Below are 18,142 nucleotides of genomic sequence, written 5' to 3'. Positions count from 1 at the left end.
AAAAAAAAAAAAAACAGCTGGCAAAAATAAAAAGGAAACATCTGCCAGCAATGAGAACAGAAGTAAGGATCGGGGTTCACTGCAATGATAAGAGGAGTAATAATCATCATAATAACCATAGGAATAGTACAACAACAAACTGAATATGACAACATTAAATACAAATCAAATTTTTAAAAAAAGTTAATAAAACGGCTTGGCAATAAAGGATGAAGGCCTCATCAGCCTGACCTCTATGACTAAGAGCCAGGATGTGCCCGTTGACTCTGACCCACCTCCTTCCTTCATGGCCAGTGAATGAGAGGCACAGGAATGCTCGGTTCCGACCTACTGGCATGTGCTCGGGTCAATCGCAAAAAGGGAGGACACGGCCAGACAGGTAACCGCAGGAATGATGGCACTGCCGGAAGTCCACTTTGAGTTTCAGTCAATTTCTCAGACACTCCTGGTACATCTCTCCCCCTGAAGGTCTACATGTGGACAATAAAATGGAGAATAAGCTCTTTCCAGGTCCAGAGCAATAGTTATCTTGTTGATTCAAATGGTTTCCGGCTGTTGAGGGCCCAGCCCCCTAATGTCAGCAGAAACAAGACACGAGTTGAGAACAGTTCAGTCTAAATACAGATTTGTTCCTCACGCAGATACGTACTGCTTTACTCCTCTAACGCTATTAAAACAAATATCAAAACATATAATGTTCTTGTTTTAAAGCCGCTGACTTTTCATCGTCTCTCGATAGGTTGAGCAGGTCTCTGCGTCCAAAAAAACAAGAACCCTCTATTCTTCAAGGCAAACGAGTGCAGCTGTACACAATGGTCCTTCGTTCACTGGCATCAATGAGAGCGTTTCCCACGGAGGTTAATACAGAGTGCGAATTCAAGTGTGGTAATTAAGAGTTTGCAGTGTGTGTGTGTATATATATATATATATACATACATACATATGTATATATATATATATACACATATATATGTGTGTGTGCATTGTGGTGGTGTCAGGAAGTAGTTCTTGTGCCATGGGGGTTTCATGCATCTTACCAAAAAAAATAAAGTCCCAACATTGCATAAAAAACATCATTCCGTCTCACCGGTTGGGTGCTACGGATGGAAGGAAACCAGGATCAGGCCAGAGGAGGGTTAAGAGTGTGGATTAAAGTAAGTGTGTGTGTGTGTGTGTGTAGGGGGTGGAAAGGTGTGACTTCAACAGTCACTGATTGGTCAATTTCATTTGTCAGCATCCCTCATCTAGAAGACTCCTGTGAATCACGAGGATCCTCGGGGCTCCCCTCGGTCCCTTGCTCCACATCTTCATCCTGCAGGTCCCCACCTCCCCTCATGGACCCTTCTCCTGACTGGGAGCCGGAAGGTCCAGGGAGGGGGCCGAGTGAGTCAGGGATGCCCAAAGCGGAGACATCAGAGGGGGCAGCCGTCTGCATGATCTTCTGCCGTACCTCCCTGATCTTCAGCTGCAGACACACCTTGGTAGGAAAGATATCGGAGTATCTCGCCTGGAAGGCTGCAGTGGCTTGAGCTAAAAACACGACAACAAAATAAACCCGACAGGAATCAACAAGGGTAAATGAATGCTGAATATGCTCGTAGATATACTGTAGTGTGTGTTCTTATCTTACCTGAGGGAAAGAAGCCCTGCTCCTGGAACAGCTGCATGACCAGCGCTCGTCTCTGGTCCAGTGTTCGCCTCAGGGAGGAGTAGGGCACCTTATCAAACTCCATATCGGTCAAGATGTCTTCTCCGTCTGTGGCTGGGTGAGGGACAAACATGTGGAGAGGACGAGTCTTTAGGGAACTAGTTACAATAACCTTTTTTTGAATTTAGTTTATGTCCCTTCAGGCCCATCATCTTTGATACACTGCGAGAGGACGGAGCAACAAAGCAGGAGAAATACAGCAGTGGCTACAACATTTCTCCATACATACGACAAATGACCTTAAATGAGACACATTGAGACTCTTAGCACTGCCCCGTGTGTGTTACCTGCTCTGTCAAAGGTGAAGATGTCTCCCTCACACTTGGCGGCACTTTTCGGCGTGTTGGGCTCTGAGCTGCAGCTTGAGCGCCGCCGACTCTTTCTCTTAGGAGACACTTGCTCGTCAGTGGCTGAGTCCAAATCTAGAAGAAGAAAAAAAACCTTAATCGGCAAAGATCAAATCTCCATCTTTATCAGGATTCATCACAAAAATCTGTATGGAGCATCATGTAACTCAATTAACAGTCAATAAACACTAGAGACAGTTCTACCTTTTGCTTCCTTGAACAGCAGCAAATATTCACCAAATGAATGCACAGTCATGACGGTCACTGCAGCTCTTCTACAGTGCTCAGGTTAAAAGCATGTAGTCAGAGTATCACGAGAGTCAAACCTGTAGAGTTCTTCCTCTTGCGGCGATAACTGCCCAGAATGGCTCGTGGTGAAGTGGCCAGACTCTGCAGGGTGGGTGAAGGCAAAACCTCCTCAGGCCGAAACTCCGGCAGCTCAGCAAAGCGCTCCTCGAAATACACCTCTGACAGCACCCTGCCCGACCAACACACACACACACACAATATACAGTATATACACACCGTCCAGCAAAGGTTTATGCAACCTCACTACACAAGATTCATAAAGGTGTTAACTCACTTGTCTACCGAGTCAAAAGTCTTCTTAAGTGGTGGTGGGCGGGCTTTGACTTTTTTGGTTGGAGGACCCTCTTTGTCAGCCTGTGGGGGGGGCAGGGTCGGTTCTGTGGCTGATGGAGGGGGGGGAGGGGAGGAGGGGAGGGACTCCTTCCATCCAGCCTGCACGGAAAGTTGAAATGAGGAGTTATCTTTAAGATAAATCGCATTTCGCGACAAAAACCTAAACAGGGTGGCAGCTGGCTTGAAGGAGATCGCCTGAACGTTTCCTAATTGCTGTGGATTATACTGCATTGCATTTAATTTCCATTGATTAGAATATAAAACATGTTTTCTGGAGTACAAATGTCGGAAGCGGCTACATCTCCAGTCTGATCTCAAGCGCACAGCTGATAGGTACGTGATGTCTTTACATGAGGTAAGGTAGCGCTCTCTGCCACCGTTACGGCTGTAGTAGAATTATTAGATGTTACGCTTGACCAAACTTAATTTTGAATTAGTGACAGCGCTGCTTTTCTCCCCCAAAATGTAATATTAATTTTGATATTCGAATATCTGGTATTTTTTTTAAAATATCTGGTATAATTTCATTATGTTAGAGGTTGTGTATGGTGTTCTTCTCACCTCTTTGGTGGTTGTGCTTTCTCTGTGTTGTGTGTCAAAGGAGTCCGCTGCACTGGAGCCCTCCAGGGGTCGGTCACAGGACGGCGGCTCCTCAGCGGGATGCCCCGCCAGCTCAGCATCAAAGGAGAAGCGACTGGTGGCTGCAGCTACTCTCTCCTTCTCCCTCTCCCGCTCCCTGTCTTTCTCCCTTTCTCTCTCTTTTCCTCGGCCTCCTCCTTCATAGCTGCCTACGGGAATGTTCGCCAGCGTTGCCTTCACCTTCTGAGGGGTCCTGACTGGAAGCTGGGTTAGTTTCGGTGTACCTGGTACACTGCCTGTAAAAAACGGTAAAGAGGAAGACAAGTTTAAAATAGAACATCAACAAAATAATTCCCTTAAAATTAGAACCACGTGAATCCAAACGAGACATGCAGCCGTACCAGGTGTCTGGATTGGAAGAGGACTGCAGGGCCTCGTGGACACAGCTGAGCCACTTGGAGGTGCCACTGAGCTGCAACTGCCGGAGGTCTGCCTCTCCAGATGTCTGTCCGAATGAGTCAGCAGCTCCGTCTGCCTCTCAGCCGGTCTGTCTGCCTGTCGATCTGCAGGTCTGTCCGGCGGCAGGTGCCTGTCTGCCTGTCTGTCCGGATGGGGCTGCGGATGCGGGTGTGTGATGGTGCTGGGGGTGACTGTGTGTTTGGACAGGATGTGGGGGGACACGGTGGAAGGGCTGGAGATGGAGTACACCACGCTGGGGGGTACTGCTGTCATGGAGACCACCCCTGTTGCCATGGTGACGTTAGGAGAAGGAGGGTAGATGGCGGCGACTATCTGGCCCCCGGAACCTGAGCCGGGGGCCGAGGGGGGGGGCTGTGGAGACTGAGCCGTGGCCAGGAGAGGTGGCTGACCTGAATGAAGGGAACAGGACCAGGAAGACAAATGTTATTTTTGTTACATATAACACATTGAATAACATGTACACATCATTAAATGTCCATTTGGCTGCTTTATTCCTGATTAATATCACAAATTAGTGATTCAATCTATCTTGCCAACTGTCCAGATTATAACCTGTGAATGTTTTAGCATGGGGAGGTATTTAACTAGACCTACTGCGATTGGTTGAGCACATCAAGAACAACTGACCAGCAAAGATTCTGTCCAACAGATGTGAATCTAATCAAGAGACACATGTGGATCGACAAGCAAGTTAAAGTGTAAGCCAGCTGGTTTAGCATTGTTCATCAGACAGCAGATGTTAATGTTAAATCAGGTGCAGTTAATACATTTTATTTCATGAAAGAATACTTTTTTGGTTTAAAACTGTTGTAACGGAGGGCAGACTTTATTTCCCCAGCATGTTTGAGCTAACGGCGTTAAAGCAGCTTTGAGACACATTGACAGAGGATCTTTAGGCCGGTCAGCAGAAAGAAGATCATCATCATCTGAAAGTTAGGAACCTGAAGATTAATTTGAGAAGCAGCTCAGTAGTGTGAGTAAAGCTGTTCTAATCAGAAATAAATATTAATCAATAATTCATGAATTTCAAAAATCAAAATAAATTGTGAAACTGTAGAAGGGTGTAGAACATTATGATGGAAGTATATGATGACCATTCCCATACTTACCTATGTCTCATAACTCTAATGTTTGGGTTGATAGTATTTGTTACCATTTGAGAATTGATACAAATGGTTAAGAATCCTTACAAAATACCAAATTAATACACCAAGACCTTGAGGAACACCATAGAAAAATCCATGCTGAGATTTTGTATCAAAGACTTTAGACATTTGCTCTCAGGTGAGCACTTCTGTAATGCAAACTGTTAGGAAATAGGTCATTTTATACAAATGGTCTCACTCCAATGAAATGGTTAATATACAATTGCATAAAGAACAGAACCAATGAGCTCTCCACAGCACTGACCTGCAATCAGTGGCTGAACCAGCGTCTGACCCGGCGGTGCGATAGCTGTGAATCCGAGTGTGGCCAGGGGCGATTGCACGTATGCAGATCCGGGCACCGACAGGCTGGTGGAAGAGCCTGTTGTGGTGGAGACCAGAGGCAGAGTGGAGGAGACCCCTGAAGTGGACTGGACATAAGTGATCCTGGACGAGGAGGTACCGTAAAAGGGAAGAGGTGATAAGAGGAAAGAAATATGAGGAATTAAATATGAAGAGAGGGAGAGTGAAGATGGCGTTTTTTTTTTGTCACGACAAAATGTGAATAAAGGTGACAGAAAGTGTTTATTATAAGAAGTTATTGTACAATAATGAGCCAGAACAGGAACAAAGGGAACAGACACATGATTAGGAAGAAGGAGGAAGACATAAGAGAAGTGGTGCAGTGAGGGTCAGTGGGTGAGTGTACATCACATTGAGCAGCACTGGATGACTAGTGCTATAAGTGTGTGTGGAGCTGAGAGGTAGTGTGGGGGTGGCAGGCAGAGGCAACTTGTGCCACCAGCAGCATGACTAACACACCCAGAATAGAGCTGCACTGCTGCAGCTGCACCCCTGCTGCAGTTTTTGTTTCTCGTATATTGTTTTGCTCGCTGTGCTTTAAGAGATATGAACTTCCTTATACATGGCATCATTTATCAACAACCAGAACGTAACTGGAGTGACTTCAATCCATAAACTACGTATTTATTTTTAACACCTTTTAAACTGTAATCAGCAAAATATAACTACCTTGTTTGAAACCGTGGTAGACATGAAGTGGCCTATTTGGAAAGATACTTCATTGTGTCCGAAATGGTTGAAAGCACCTTCATCATCTGTCCAATGAGTGAAAATTGTAAATATTCTTTTTGATTGTTTTCTATTTTTATATGCACAATTTCTGAGCATGTTCCCTCAATTTTCAATTCCAAGATGGTTGCAGCAGAATTATATTTGGTTAAGTGATGTTTACTCGTTTTCGGGAAATTCAGAATCCCTGCAATGCCCATTAGTGGTCTAATGACTGCTGGAGTAGTATATTCTGAAATATGCTTCAACGGCCAGCACAGCACAGCACCAAAGCAATAATGGGGATCAGAGCTGGTCCATCTTTCTCATGTTTGCTCTTGTGTTTAAACTCCTTTTTCTAAATAACTATTCTGGAGCATGTAGACAGGACATGCGAGCAGCACACCTGATCCAATTATTTTCTGAAGCACTCTGTGAATACTTTGATGGAGATCATCCGTTGGATTGATATCACACAGAAACAAATATTTGGCTGATATAAAACCTCTCCTGAGATCCACAGGGTAGGATGAGTGAGGCGGGCATATGTTCATGACAGAGCTGAGTCAAGCTTTACTGGCACATCATGCGTTTACATCCCCTTTCAGACATCTGATCAGTAACCTTGTTGGGTTTATTCATCTCCCTAAAATTTGGCTCATGTAGAGTATTTTGTTGGTAAAAGGGTTTATTAGACAGATTTGATTTCCGTGCGCACATGAAATGCTAATTAAAATGTATTACACAGCCATCTTAAGAGGGCGGCATGAGACGCTTGATTAGATCACAACATTGTGTTTTGAAGAACACAAAATACTGCAAACATAGGAGCAACATGCTGAAATGTTTACTTACAAGGTGAAGTGCATTTCTGAAAGAGCCTATGTACAGTGAAAGGTGGGAGGGTTTCACCTCATCGAAATAAAAAAATTGCAAGGCAGGCAATGTCAGAAAAGCTTTTCACAGTCAATTTAGAATAACCGTTGGGGCTGAAAACTAATTTGCACTCTTTGCTGAGTTTATTCTGGTGCACCAAAGTGGTGACGTTTAGCACAGACTATTAGTTAGTCGACATAGTATTGCTGTTCAACAGGAGTTATCAAGTCAGCAGTGGAGAGTGGAGAGAGCAAAAGGGCGGTGAAGGTTCAAGAGGGATAGGATCCATATTCATTCTTTCACTGTGTTTTGTTGGTCATCGTCTACCTGGTGGGAGCTGGAGGCAGGAGTACAGCCTGGGAGGGGGCCGATCCTGGAGCCACCACAGCAGCTGTGCCCACCGTTACAGGGAAGGGGCTGCCAGGGTGGACCGCTCCACTGTGGGACAGCTGGGACTGGACCACAGGCATGGGAGCTATTTGGATGATCTGGCATGGGAAGAGGAAACCATAAAGAAAGGAATACGACAAATACAAACTGGCAGTGCTAGTGCTGAGCTAATCATCTGTTTTCACTTAGCGTTATAAAGTTCTCATGTCAGTGTCTCCACTGAAGAGCTCACTGACCTTACTTCCTGTCTGAGCACCGTTCTGGACCGGAAGAGGCGGAGCAACAATGGGAACCTGCTGGGCTGGTGCTGTCCGTAGTGTTGCCATCGGAACAAGCATTTTGCCCTGGAGCACTGGAGACTGTGTGTGCACTGAGGCAAAGAAGGACAAAGAGGGAGAGTGAGCATTTTATTAGAAGTAACAACATGACTATACTTACTCACTGTGATGATTGCAGTTCTAAGACTCTCACCTCTCGTTCCAGGGCTAACCACTCCCACTGCTGAGCTGGACGAATACCCCGTCAGTGAACTTGTCATCTGCTGCCTTCCATTGGCCAGGGACATGTGTGTGGGTGGAGCTGTGGGCAGGTTGAAGATACTGGTTGGCTGGCTGAGCTGCTGAGGTGGACTCTTTGGGTTGGCATTGGCAGGTAGGGTGGGCAGGATGTACTGAACCTGTGTGATACCCTTACCCCCAGGGGACGCTAGGGAGGAGGCGGGAAGGAACTGGGGCTGAAGCAGGGACAGAGGCAGGGGCCCGTTGGTTTGGTTGTGCGGTACTGAAACAGCGGAGGAGGAAAAGGCCTGCTGCTGGGAGGGATGGTGGTGGTGGTGGGAGGGTGTGATGAGCTGTACAGCGGGTTGAGCAGACAGAGCCCCTCCTAACACCAAATTAGTCACTACACCACCAGGGCCAATGCCTCCAGCTAAAGGATTAAGTGATGAGGAGTAGTACCCACCCCCTGTGGCTGGAACCCCTCCTCCTGAACCAATCAGAAGGTGTGGCTGCTGATGGGGAGTCAGGGACTTCCTCTCTGGCGGATGCGGGCTGGATGTGCCTCCATCTCTGGTTCTGCTGGCGATTGGGAGGGGCGTGCTGATGACAGGGCGCATTACATTGGTCACCACCGTAGACGCCACCCTGACAGCGCCAATCCCCATGAGGGGGTTCACCCCCAGTGAACCTGCTGATGAGGTAGTGGAGATGACCGAATGGCCAGAAGAGAGGGAGAGAGATGTGGCTTGCACTCTGCCGCCGCCTCCTCCTCCTCCTCCTCCTCCCTCTCCCCCAAATGTGTCCTTACTCTCTCCCTCTCCTCTTTCCTTCCTCCTGTGATCTGAAAACCCTCCCCCTCCTGATGTCCCCTCATCATAACGCTTGCTGCTGGGGTAAGAGGACAGTGAGACACTCCTGACATGAGGGGTATGGTGTGAGGAAGACGATAAGGCAGAGGAGCAAATGACTGGAGCAAAAACTCTCTGAAAAGAAAGAAAGAGACAAACAGATACAATTATTTAGAGAAAACAACACAATTAAATACTAGAACAGGAGTAAAAAAATGATTGTTCAAACCGGTTACCTTCCGATCACTTTCGTCTCCAGAACCGTTCTCACTATCGCTGTCAGTCACCCGCTCCTTACACTTGAGGTCTATGGAGCTGCTCGGATAAGGGTCCTCTGTGGAGAAGAGAAACACACTACAGCTACACTTGACAATCCTTGCAATTCATAATCCGATCAAGTCAGATGTACTTAGAGTCTGAATCAGCTCTTAAAGCCACTGGATCTTTATAATCAAAACATGGAAGTGGTCAAAAACTGGACTCAATTTAGCCACATTAGGAGCTAATAACAATTCAACATGCAGTTGCTGGAAATGTACAAAGTGGGTCAGAGTCGCAGGAAGCAGTGTGCTATCAATTGTTAACTAATCTAATCTAACATTCGGCTTCATGGGCAGAGAAGGTCTGATTTCTCACCAATGACATCATCGTCTCCCTCCTCCTCACAGATGACCATGCGCTCCTCGTCACTGGTCATGTCCTCGCTGACCCCCCTCTGGGACCGGGACAGGGGCGGAGCATGACTGGGGAACTGACTGCCACCATCCCCACACATCTTTAAAAAAAAATAAAAAAATAAAAAGAGTAAGAGATCCTGTAGCAGAGACGCCTTTGAAACAAGTGATTTCTTATTGATGTGTGTTTTATAACTTGTACATGCCTGGAGTGTCAAAATGTCTTCTCAGTTAATGTTAAGTATGAAAGATGACGTTTTATCATAGAAAAATGCCTTGTATTCCACTGTTGCAAAAAACGAAAAATTATAATGAATGTTTTTACCTGTGCTAGTTCTGTCAGGGCCTGTGGATTCCCCCTGTCACTCTGCTCCAGGCTGTGCATGGCACTTTGAGAGAAGGCTCTGGGACGGGTCAGCTGGCCCACATGACCTTCTCCTGTGTTCCTCTCAGACACGCCCACCAGACCTGGACCGACCCCCTTGAGCTCCACAGAATGGGGCTCTATCAGGGGGGGAAAAAAGAGGTCCGTTAGAGGACTTGAAAGGACATCAACGTTGTAAATGAGATGTTACAAAAACATACATGTTGTATATTGTGATGTCTGAGTGAAACCAACCTGTGGACTCGGACATGCTCCTCTCTCTGATGTCTTTGCCCCCTGGCACCCCACGGCCCTCTGAGCTGGACTTCTTCCTGTCTTTGTTACACCACTTCCAGTCTGGGTGAGCCTTAAAGTGGGCCTCTTTTACCTGGGAACAGGATTAGAGACAGGAGGGAGGGATGAAGTAGGAAAAATATATAGCATACATTATCTGTGTCAACATTTACCAGCAGTATATCTTAACTAAAATAAATGACGATGGCTGTCGGGGAATACCTGAAAAAGCTGTCTTGTGTCTTTAAAGGACTTGTAGGCTTGACATTAACTTGTTTGCGCACCAGACACTGTAACTCACGGTTATCTAAAGTTACTAGCCACTAAGCATTTACATTAGCCACAATTTTGTTGTTGTAAAATTATGTTTTATTTGATTAAAGTTGACTGGTGTGCTACAAAAGACTCTGTACGGCATGCCCTGTACACAGCTGGTACTAAAAGACGATGACGCATCAATTGGTGTCAATTTATCAACAACTTAATGCCACAGTTGGCCACATGGGGCACAAATACCAAACACACTAACAGAAAACTTTATTGTAATAATAAGGAATTTAGCGTGTCTGTTTTGGCTCCTACAGCCAGGTTTTTAATGCCCATGTGAACCCTGACGATAGTTCATCGTCATGTATCAAGAATCATTAAGCTGTACATCAAACTTCTTAAATTTTTGTGGGTTTTTTTGGTCTGCAAATGCATCGGTGCGTACCTGGAAGGCCAAATCGTGGTACTTTTGTTTCTCCTTTGGTCCGAGAGCGTACCACCACTCCCCAAGGATCTTGCTGACTGTCCTGTTGTCCTGGTTCGGGTGCCGTTGGTGCACCAATGCTCGATGGCGCTTACTGAAAATCATGAATGCATTCATTGGACGCCGGATGTGGTCCTTCTCCCTCTGAAAGATTAAGCGACAAAGATTAGAAAATGGAGCAATTAGAATTATGACGTTGATGATGATGGGAGCGGTGAAAAGACTACCTTTCCAGGGCTGCTCTTATCTCCATCTTTGGGCAGCGCACTGAGGGACTGAGTGCGTCTCTTTACTGGCGATGTAGAGAGGGGCTGCTCTGGTACGACACTTGGGAGGAAGCTGAAAGGAGACAAAACAGCCCTCCGTTTGTTATCTTTATTAGATATTTGCCTTGAGGACAACATGCACATGCAGGCTTACGCCTAAGCACTACTTACTCCTTCCCTATTTAATATTTAAAACTGGGACATTTTCTACTTTGTAACCAGTATTATTTATCTTAGAACTGCAACTCTATCAGATATAGACACAGAGCACAAGTAGTTCATCTCTCATGAGATACATCAGCAGATTTAGCAGATAGCGCATCCATTTCAATGGCTGACAGCCTGGCCACTGCCTTTCATATAGTGATAGAGCCCAGAGATGGAATGCTTTTGTTCCCATCTGCTTTGTTCTGGCAGTGAGCTCTTCTGCCCAAATTAGCGTGAGGATACAGAAAATATCACACTCCCATACTGTATGTGTGGGTACACAGAACCACGCTGAAAATGAGTATGAGGTCTGACTTGGACAAATAAATAACCCCTTTTATGATAGGGTTGTATGTACAGTGTGTATCTTTATGTGTTAATGTAACCTCAAAGGTTAGTACATAAAATCCTAGTAAAAAACAAAACAAAACATACAGGTCATCCACATCACTCTCCGTCTCGCTGTCAGGCCTCTCTCTCTCTGCATCTCCTTTCTCCTTCTCTGGAGGCAGCTCATCGGCAGAGGGGGGAGGCCGGCATGGAGGAGCTCTCTCTATAGTGGGAGGTGCCTCTGCAGGCTGCTGTGACAGCGCTGCCACCCCCTGACACTCTGAGGAAGAACAACAAAGAGACGCATATGTGTTTAGGGCAAAGTAAACCATACCTGGTAATCAAAACAGTATTCAAATCTAAGGAAAACGACATGAAACTGGTGATGATACATTTTCTGGAACCATTTCGTCAAACATTAAATGTATTGAATACCTGTCTTCAGACTGGCTGCTTGGGGGTGGTTGACTGGGTGCTGGCCCTCTCCTGGCTGAGAAGAGGCATCTGATTGAGTGGGTGCCAGGAAAGGGACCAATGAATGCCAGGGGAAGACTGGAACTGACCGGGGCTCTACATTGGTCCACACTGCAGAGGAAAAACAGCGTTGTTTATTACAGACAACAACCATCTGATTATTATCATTCAGGATTACCAAAATGCTATTTCCTTATTTGGGGAATCAAGGCCCTCAGTGCAACACTCCCACAGGAGAAGCTTTTCCAAGTCAAACCATAAACTGTAATAATTTATGTTGTTTTGGCGTCAGACTAGGTGAATGCAATTAATTACCCGGCAGAATACAGAAATATCAGCACTTTGAGAACTGCAGAGAATATCAGCCCTGCCACAGTAGCCCACCTCTGGCCACTTAACTGGTTAAATCACTCCAACAACAGATCTACAGAAGGACTCTCTGTTCTCAATAACAGGCTGGATGGAAGAACAGAAGCTGGTACACTCTGAACCCCCACAAATAAGGAAGTGACTGTATAAATCATATCTTTATTTCCATTATTGAAAAAATCTTTTAATGAGGATGATTTTCCCAAAAACTTTAAAGTAACAAAAGCTGCATCCTATAAGCTTTCTAAAATATGATCGGTACCTCATTAACACATTTCTTGCATTAAACAACAATTAAACAATATTGAAACATTGCTGTTATATGGAACAGATCTGGCAAAAAGAACATTGTATTCTCATAAAAACAGAAAGGTAATGACATGGACTAACCAAACATGCTCAATCCTTGGCGGAGATACTGAGGATTCTCTGATGAGTACATGGTTGAATGAAATCCTTGATGTTTCTCCCAAAAAGAATAATATGTCCCTTTAAAATCTCTCGACCAAAACACACAAAAATCCAGCTAAAGAAACATCTTTAATCCAAAAATCTAGAGCTGATATTGCAGGGATGCTCACAGATGACAAGTGCCCAATGGTGTCCGTTTCATCCCCACAGGTTGCGGTCATCATTCACAATAATAACTGAATCATAGTGATTTCAAGATATGGCATGGAGAGGGAACCTTTAGTTCCAATGAGAGTACAAATGAAATAAGTCTGTCAAGTGGAGTCCATCTCTCCGGATCGCATATCTAATACCGGAAACATCAGTGGACAAAATGTACTACAAACGATTGCAATACAAAACACATCTCAAGTTAAATTTGTACGAAATGCAACCGTTGTGTTGACGACCCGCTGAAACGACAATTGTGATCGAAAGCAAGGTCCCTCCTCCCTTTGGTCTAATTACCCCCAATGCCCTCTCTTCCCTGTTTGTTTACATTACTCCAGCAGCTTGGTCGTGAAGGGGTTAACAAGGCCTCTAGCCCATCCACGGCCTGGATTAAAACATCCGCCAGGAAACTACGCAGTCTTTCTGGGCCATGTAAAACTCTGCTCTGCGCTACGATACAGCGGAAGACAGGTGGGCTTGTCAGCTATTAAGAAGTACAATAAGCCCCCTAGTGAACCAGCTCACTGTAAGAGGGGTTGGAATCGATCAGGCTAAAGCAAAACTGCAACAAGCGAAATGGGGCGATCAAAGCTAAAGTGATCCGCCTAACTTGGAAGAGCGTCGAAAGAAACTGCCTAATGTCCAAGTACGAGCTATTTAGTCACACACATACTTTTAATACTTGTTGATTCATGTAATAAACCAATTTAGCGACCTCTTGAAACAAGAGCCTCGTGTGCGCCGCTCCAAATTGGACCAACCTCTCGGGAACGCCCCTGGTCGTGCACCCCCCGTTCAAACAGAGGCGAGAGAAACGCAATTGTTCTCATGTCGCAACTACAAAAGGCGTATTCACGCGCACTGGCTTCCCAAAATAATCCAGCAACGACTGTTTGACAAGTGCATTTCACCAAATACTAACTTGTTTTTTTCCAATTAGCTGCTAGCAGAATTGTACTGTGCACCTGTCTTAACCTGACAGCTCAGTTAACACCTACACAACATCCGAAATCGCCTATAAAAAGGATGGCGACCAACTTCAGTTCATCCGTGTTTACTCGGCATTTAGCAAACGTCGTTGCCTGTAAATCTGGTGCATTCATCCATCACCCATCAGCTGGTTATCAAGAGAGCTATCAACACTACTGTATATCCACTCTGAGCTCTTGGCTGGTTCCTGTGCAGTCTTTAATCTACCAGCTCCTATCCTACATAGGACTTGACGTTAGCTAGCAACTGATGGATAAAAGCCACCACTGTGCGGGCTCCTCGCTTCAATCGGCGAGGAGAAAAGGGGGAGAAATCGCGGTTCGTTCTCATCTTCAAGGCAGCGAACGAAGCCCCAGTATTGGACCTACACCGGACGGGGGATGCTTCGCATGAAGCGACACAGAAATATCAGGTTAAAGCCGCTGCTGGTATCCGTCTCCGTCTGCAGCAGGTTAGCTAGCCACTTCGTGAGGACGACATCGGAGCGCGCACGCCGTCCAGTTCACTTAATACTTGGTGTTACGAGTGTTGTTGTGGTCCTAAAAAGTCCTTGTTTAGCATCTCACCAGCTCCTAGACCGTGATTACTCCCTTATTTGTGTCTCGTTCTCTCGCCCTTTCTTCCTCTTTCCCTCCCTCTTCCTCTTGTTGTAAACTAGGCTGCTTTGCCCCCCCCCCCCCCCCCTGTAGTCGTCCCCTCCCCTTCTCGTCCTGTCAACCTCGCCCAGCCTTGTCCCGCCTCTCTCGGCCTATTCCACTCGGCTATTGGCCAAAGCAGTCCCCTGTCATCGCCGCGCCGCGGACCCTGATTGGTCAGAGTGTGCACTGGAATGCCAGTAATATGCAAATTATACCCGATTTCACGACCAACGGCTCTTCTTGCCACATAAACTGACTTAACTCAAATATACACTAACAATAAAATAAAATAAAAACCATCGTATAGTTCCAGTATATTTTTATGGAAACACCAACTGGCATTCAAGTTATTAATCTAAAAGTATTTTTATGTTTTTTTCAGTAAGCCCACCCCCACGCTGTCATTGGTGCAAGAGTCGTAGTAAATCTTGACTGAAGCGTGAAACCACCAACCAAAAGCGACATTCAGATGTAGGCCAACCAATGGCTTAACAGAAGTTGGACAAGATCCCGCCCCTCTTACAATTTCTTGGCAAAAGCTGTAATACCCATAAAGACCACTCGATGAAAGAAGGCGCTAGTGAGCTTTCTACTGTTTACTTTCCGCTCCTTTCGGTCTTTTTATGCAGTCTGCACGGGAGGCGGAGGGCTCTCGGGTCAAGATGACAATGCACATCCACGTACAATAAACCTATTATGAGTATGCACAGTCATTCGGCGTGCTATTTGTGTGTTTTAAGTGTTTCCATGCAAACACAAATGCTGCCTGTATTATAAATCAGCAATATTCACTTATGAGAGGTATTATACGTCCTTTATCTGGCAACTCTTACTTTGCTTTTGGGAATGCAACTAACAGCTGAGAGGCAAGTGATGTAACATTCCACTATAAAAAGCCCCTTTTCCATCCCTCCATCGTGCAAATGTGCCTCCTCCAGACAGAATGTTCAATGTTCTGATGCAACACTCACGGGGACAGGAAGAGAGGGAGAAAATGAGAGAGAAGAGAGTTGAAAACAGGAGTGTAGGGGTGGTCAGATAGAGAGGGAAAAAGGGTGGAGAGGACCAGAGGGTAAAAATAGACAGAGTCATTTTCAGCAGGAGAGGCAGTGAGGGAGGGAGGCATGGAGGAGGTTGGGTGGGTGGGTGGAGAGAAAACAACTTGTGAAAACATAACTTCTCTTAAAGAGAAGAAGGGCATGGGGGGCCAGAGATGGGGGAGGCAAAGGGAGACAAAGGCAAAGCATTTTAAGATATAGATTTGAGGTATAACACAGCTAAGACTTTGGTTTCCCGTCATACTCTATGAGTCAAGAAGTCATGCTCAGTTTAGCTCATCTATCCATAAGACAAATACAATACTGGGAGGGGCTTAATAAGCCAGTCGGCTCATCAGGAGCTCAGTAACTGACCAATAAGGCAGTGAGAGCCGCTGGCAGCAGCTGTCCTCAGGAATAAAAAAGTAAACCCTCTCAGTCCTGGGTTTCATTTCCCGAAATGAAAAACGGTATTCAAACATCTAGTACATTGGCAGTGTACCTAAGCTCCTCCGGCTGTATTCTGCAAGGCCATTGTCAGTAAAGCATCTTGTGTCAAGTTAAAATATGGGGTGACTGTCTGTACGTCTTTTAAGACTTGGGGGGGGGGGGAGAGAGAGAGAGAGAGAGAGAGAGAGAGAGAGGGTTATCAACCGCACCGAGCTCTCAGCAAGTCAACCTCGGCCCACACAAAGTGCAGAAAGCCGAGGGAGTTGGACAGTTTGAGCAGCCACAGTAATCCCTCATCAGCCAGTGGTTACAACCCTGGGTAAACAATACAAGCCCTCGATAATGAACTTCGTCTGACCAATGATTCAGAGCAGAGTCTTTCCCTTTGGCCTGGTTTGTATACGCTGATACGTTCTAGAGAGACTCACAACTCAATGCTGCAAATACACTTGCGTAAAAAAGTCACCGTTGTCTCCCTTCAGAGGTAATTTCGATCGTCATTCAGCAGCCATTTGGGCACAAAAGATTTACGATAAGAAAAACTGTTGCATGTAAAGTTGCAAAAGAGGAGGTGAGGTAGACATGAGATGATGGTGGGAAACCACAGAATATTAGTTCTTAGTCATATATATATATAAAAGAGATAAAAGAGAGAGCGAGAAGGTGTGAAACAAAACAGGAGAGAAATTACCCTTCAGCTGAGCTTAGCTATCTCTCTCCCTACTGCAGTGCAATATCTGTGTAGGTGTACAGCGGCTTTCATTGGCTGTCTCTATCATGCTTTTAATGTGCATATGAATGCATGTCTCTCTCTCTCTCTCTCTCTCTACCCCCCCCATTACATCTGTCAAACACCACGTAACCTCACCTCCCTATACCTACACTGTGGAGGCGGAGCATCACCTTCGCTCACCCTCCCATCCCATCCCATCTCTCTCTCGTCCCTTTAATTCATCTTCCGCCCCTGTGCTCTGCGTCTCTCTCTCTCTCTCCGTCCAATTATAACTCGATTCACCAGTCCCTTTTGCAGTTACCATGGCAACAGCTGTGTTGGGGCATACAGGTCCCCGTGTCACTCGTGTGGTCAACACAGTCTGCCACTAGACCATAAGCATCTATTGCGTCAGAGTAAAGTCAAGCAGTCATTTTTTACATGTCTTTTAGACACTGGACGCGATCATAGCTTTGTTTTCTAGTTCCAGTTAAAGTAAACAACAACAAAGCTACTCTTTATTTCGTTCAATGTTGCAAAGGGCAGACTGCACCTCTGAGTATTGAAAAGAAAAATGGAAATTACTGGGAACTGAATAGATGTTGTCACCCACGAAACACACACACACACACACACACACACACACACACACACACACACACACTCTGTGGCTTCACTTGAAGAGTCACTGACTCTCTCTTCTCAACGGTGAATAATCAGCATTGGGGGAAAAAAATACACGAAAGGCAAACTTGTGACCAGTGTTCGCAGACCCAGATTCCTTCATCCACTTTGTGAAGGAACTTGTAATGTTCGTGTTTGGCCATCTGGGGGCAGTACTGGCCTGCAGATAAATGACCAATAGACGGGCAAGCAGCAGAAAAAAAACGGTGAAAAAGAGACTGTGGAGCTAGAGATGCAATGAAAGGAGAGGAGGAGGAGGAGAGTGGGATGAAGGAGAGAAAAGGCATTCCTGTGCTAAATAAAAACTCCTCTCATTCCAAACTTGTGAATGTGAGGAACACAGGAAACCTGTGAGCTCCTGAGAACAGTGAATGTGGGTTTCAACTGAGATCCTGAAGATTCAAATCTGAATTTTTGGTCCAACTTCAACATGCATGTAGTGAAAGTGTCCGACTAAGGAGCCCCACTGCACCAGTGCATTTTGAGAATCTCCCCAAAGTACGCTTCGCCCAATAGGAAAACAGGATTATCGTTGCACATTACTTTTTGTGGTAAGTGTTGAGGGGCTTCACATGTGCTTTTGGTGCCAGTCTGGATGTGCTGTGTGATCCAGATGTGGTTGTTGCCATGGCCAGGGAGGATATGCGGGGCTTTAAGCGTTACGTAAAGCAAGGGGCGGGGGGGGGGGGGGGGGGGGG

The 18,142-nt window shown here is 45.7% G+C and overlaps 1 protein-coding gene across 1 annotated transcript in view; it reads right to left on the bottom strand.

Moving 5' to 3' along the window:
- Positions 1–1,033: 1,033 nt before the first annotated feature.
- The window catches only part of cicb (capicua transcriptional repressor b), a 34,225-nt gene continuing 17,116 nt past the window's right edge, over positions 1,034–18,142 (bottom strand). Inside the window, exons 5-24 of the mRNA XM_031853084.1 lie at positions 12,703–12,838; positions 11,905–12,054; positions 11,575–11,749; positions 10,894–11,005; positions 10,628–10,810; positions 9,877–10,009; positions 9,583–9,761; positions 9,220–9,358; positions 8,820–8,917; positions 7,710–8,718; positions 7,475–7,608; positions 7,176–7,336; positions 5,167–5,348; positions 3,678–4,145; positions 3,259–3,572; positions 2,639–2,796; positions 2,382–2,542; positions 1,996–2,130; positions 1,631–1,762; positions 1,034–1,530 (exon numbers count right to left, since the gene is read on the bottom strand). Of these exons, the coding sequence (XP_031708944.1) occupies positions 1,241–1,530; positions 1,631–1,762; positions 1,996–2,130; positions 2,382–2,542; positions 2,639–2,796; positions 3,259–3,572; positions 3,678–4,145; positions 5,167–5,348; positions 7,176–7,336; positions 7,475–7,608; positions 7,710–8,718; positions 8,820–8,917; positions 9,220–9,358; positions 9,583–9,761; positions 9,877–10,009; positions 10,628–10,810; positions 10,894–11,005; positions 11,575–11,749; positions 11,905–12,054; positions 12,703–12,838 (4,449 nt within the window). The 3' untranslated portion in view covers positions 1,034–1,240. The remainder of the gene's footprint in view (positions 1,531–1,630; positions 1,763–1,995; positions 2,131–2,381; positions 2,543–2,638; positions 2,797–3,258; positions 3,573–3,677; positions 4,146–5,166; positions 5,349–7,175; positions 7,337–7,474; positions 7,609–7,709; positions 8,719–8,819; positions 8,918–9,219; positions 9,359–9,582; positions 9,762–9,876; positions 10,010–10,627; positions 10,811–10,893; positions 11,006–11,574; positions 11,750–11,904; positions 12,055–12,702; positions 12,839–18,142) is intronic.

The sequence above is a fragment of the Anarrhichthys ocellatus genome, unplaced genomic scaffold, assembly GCF_004355925.1.
Source record: "Anarrhichthys ocellatus isolate YVR2014 unplaced genomic scaffold, GSC_Weel_1.0 scaffold13, whole genome shotgun sequence".
In the NCBI taxonomy this organism is placed as follows: Eukaryota; Metazoa; Chordata; class Actinopteri; order Perciformes; family Anarhichadidae; genus Anarrhichthys; species Anarrhichthys ocellatus.
The sequence above is the reverse complement of the archived record's forward strand: the minus strand, read 5'-3'. Positions and strand labels throughout refer to the sequence as shown.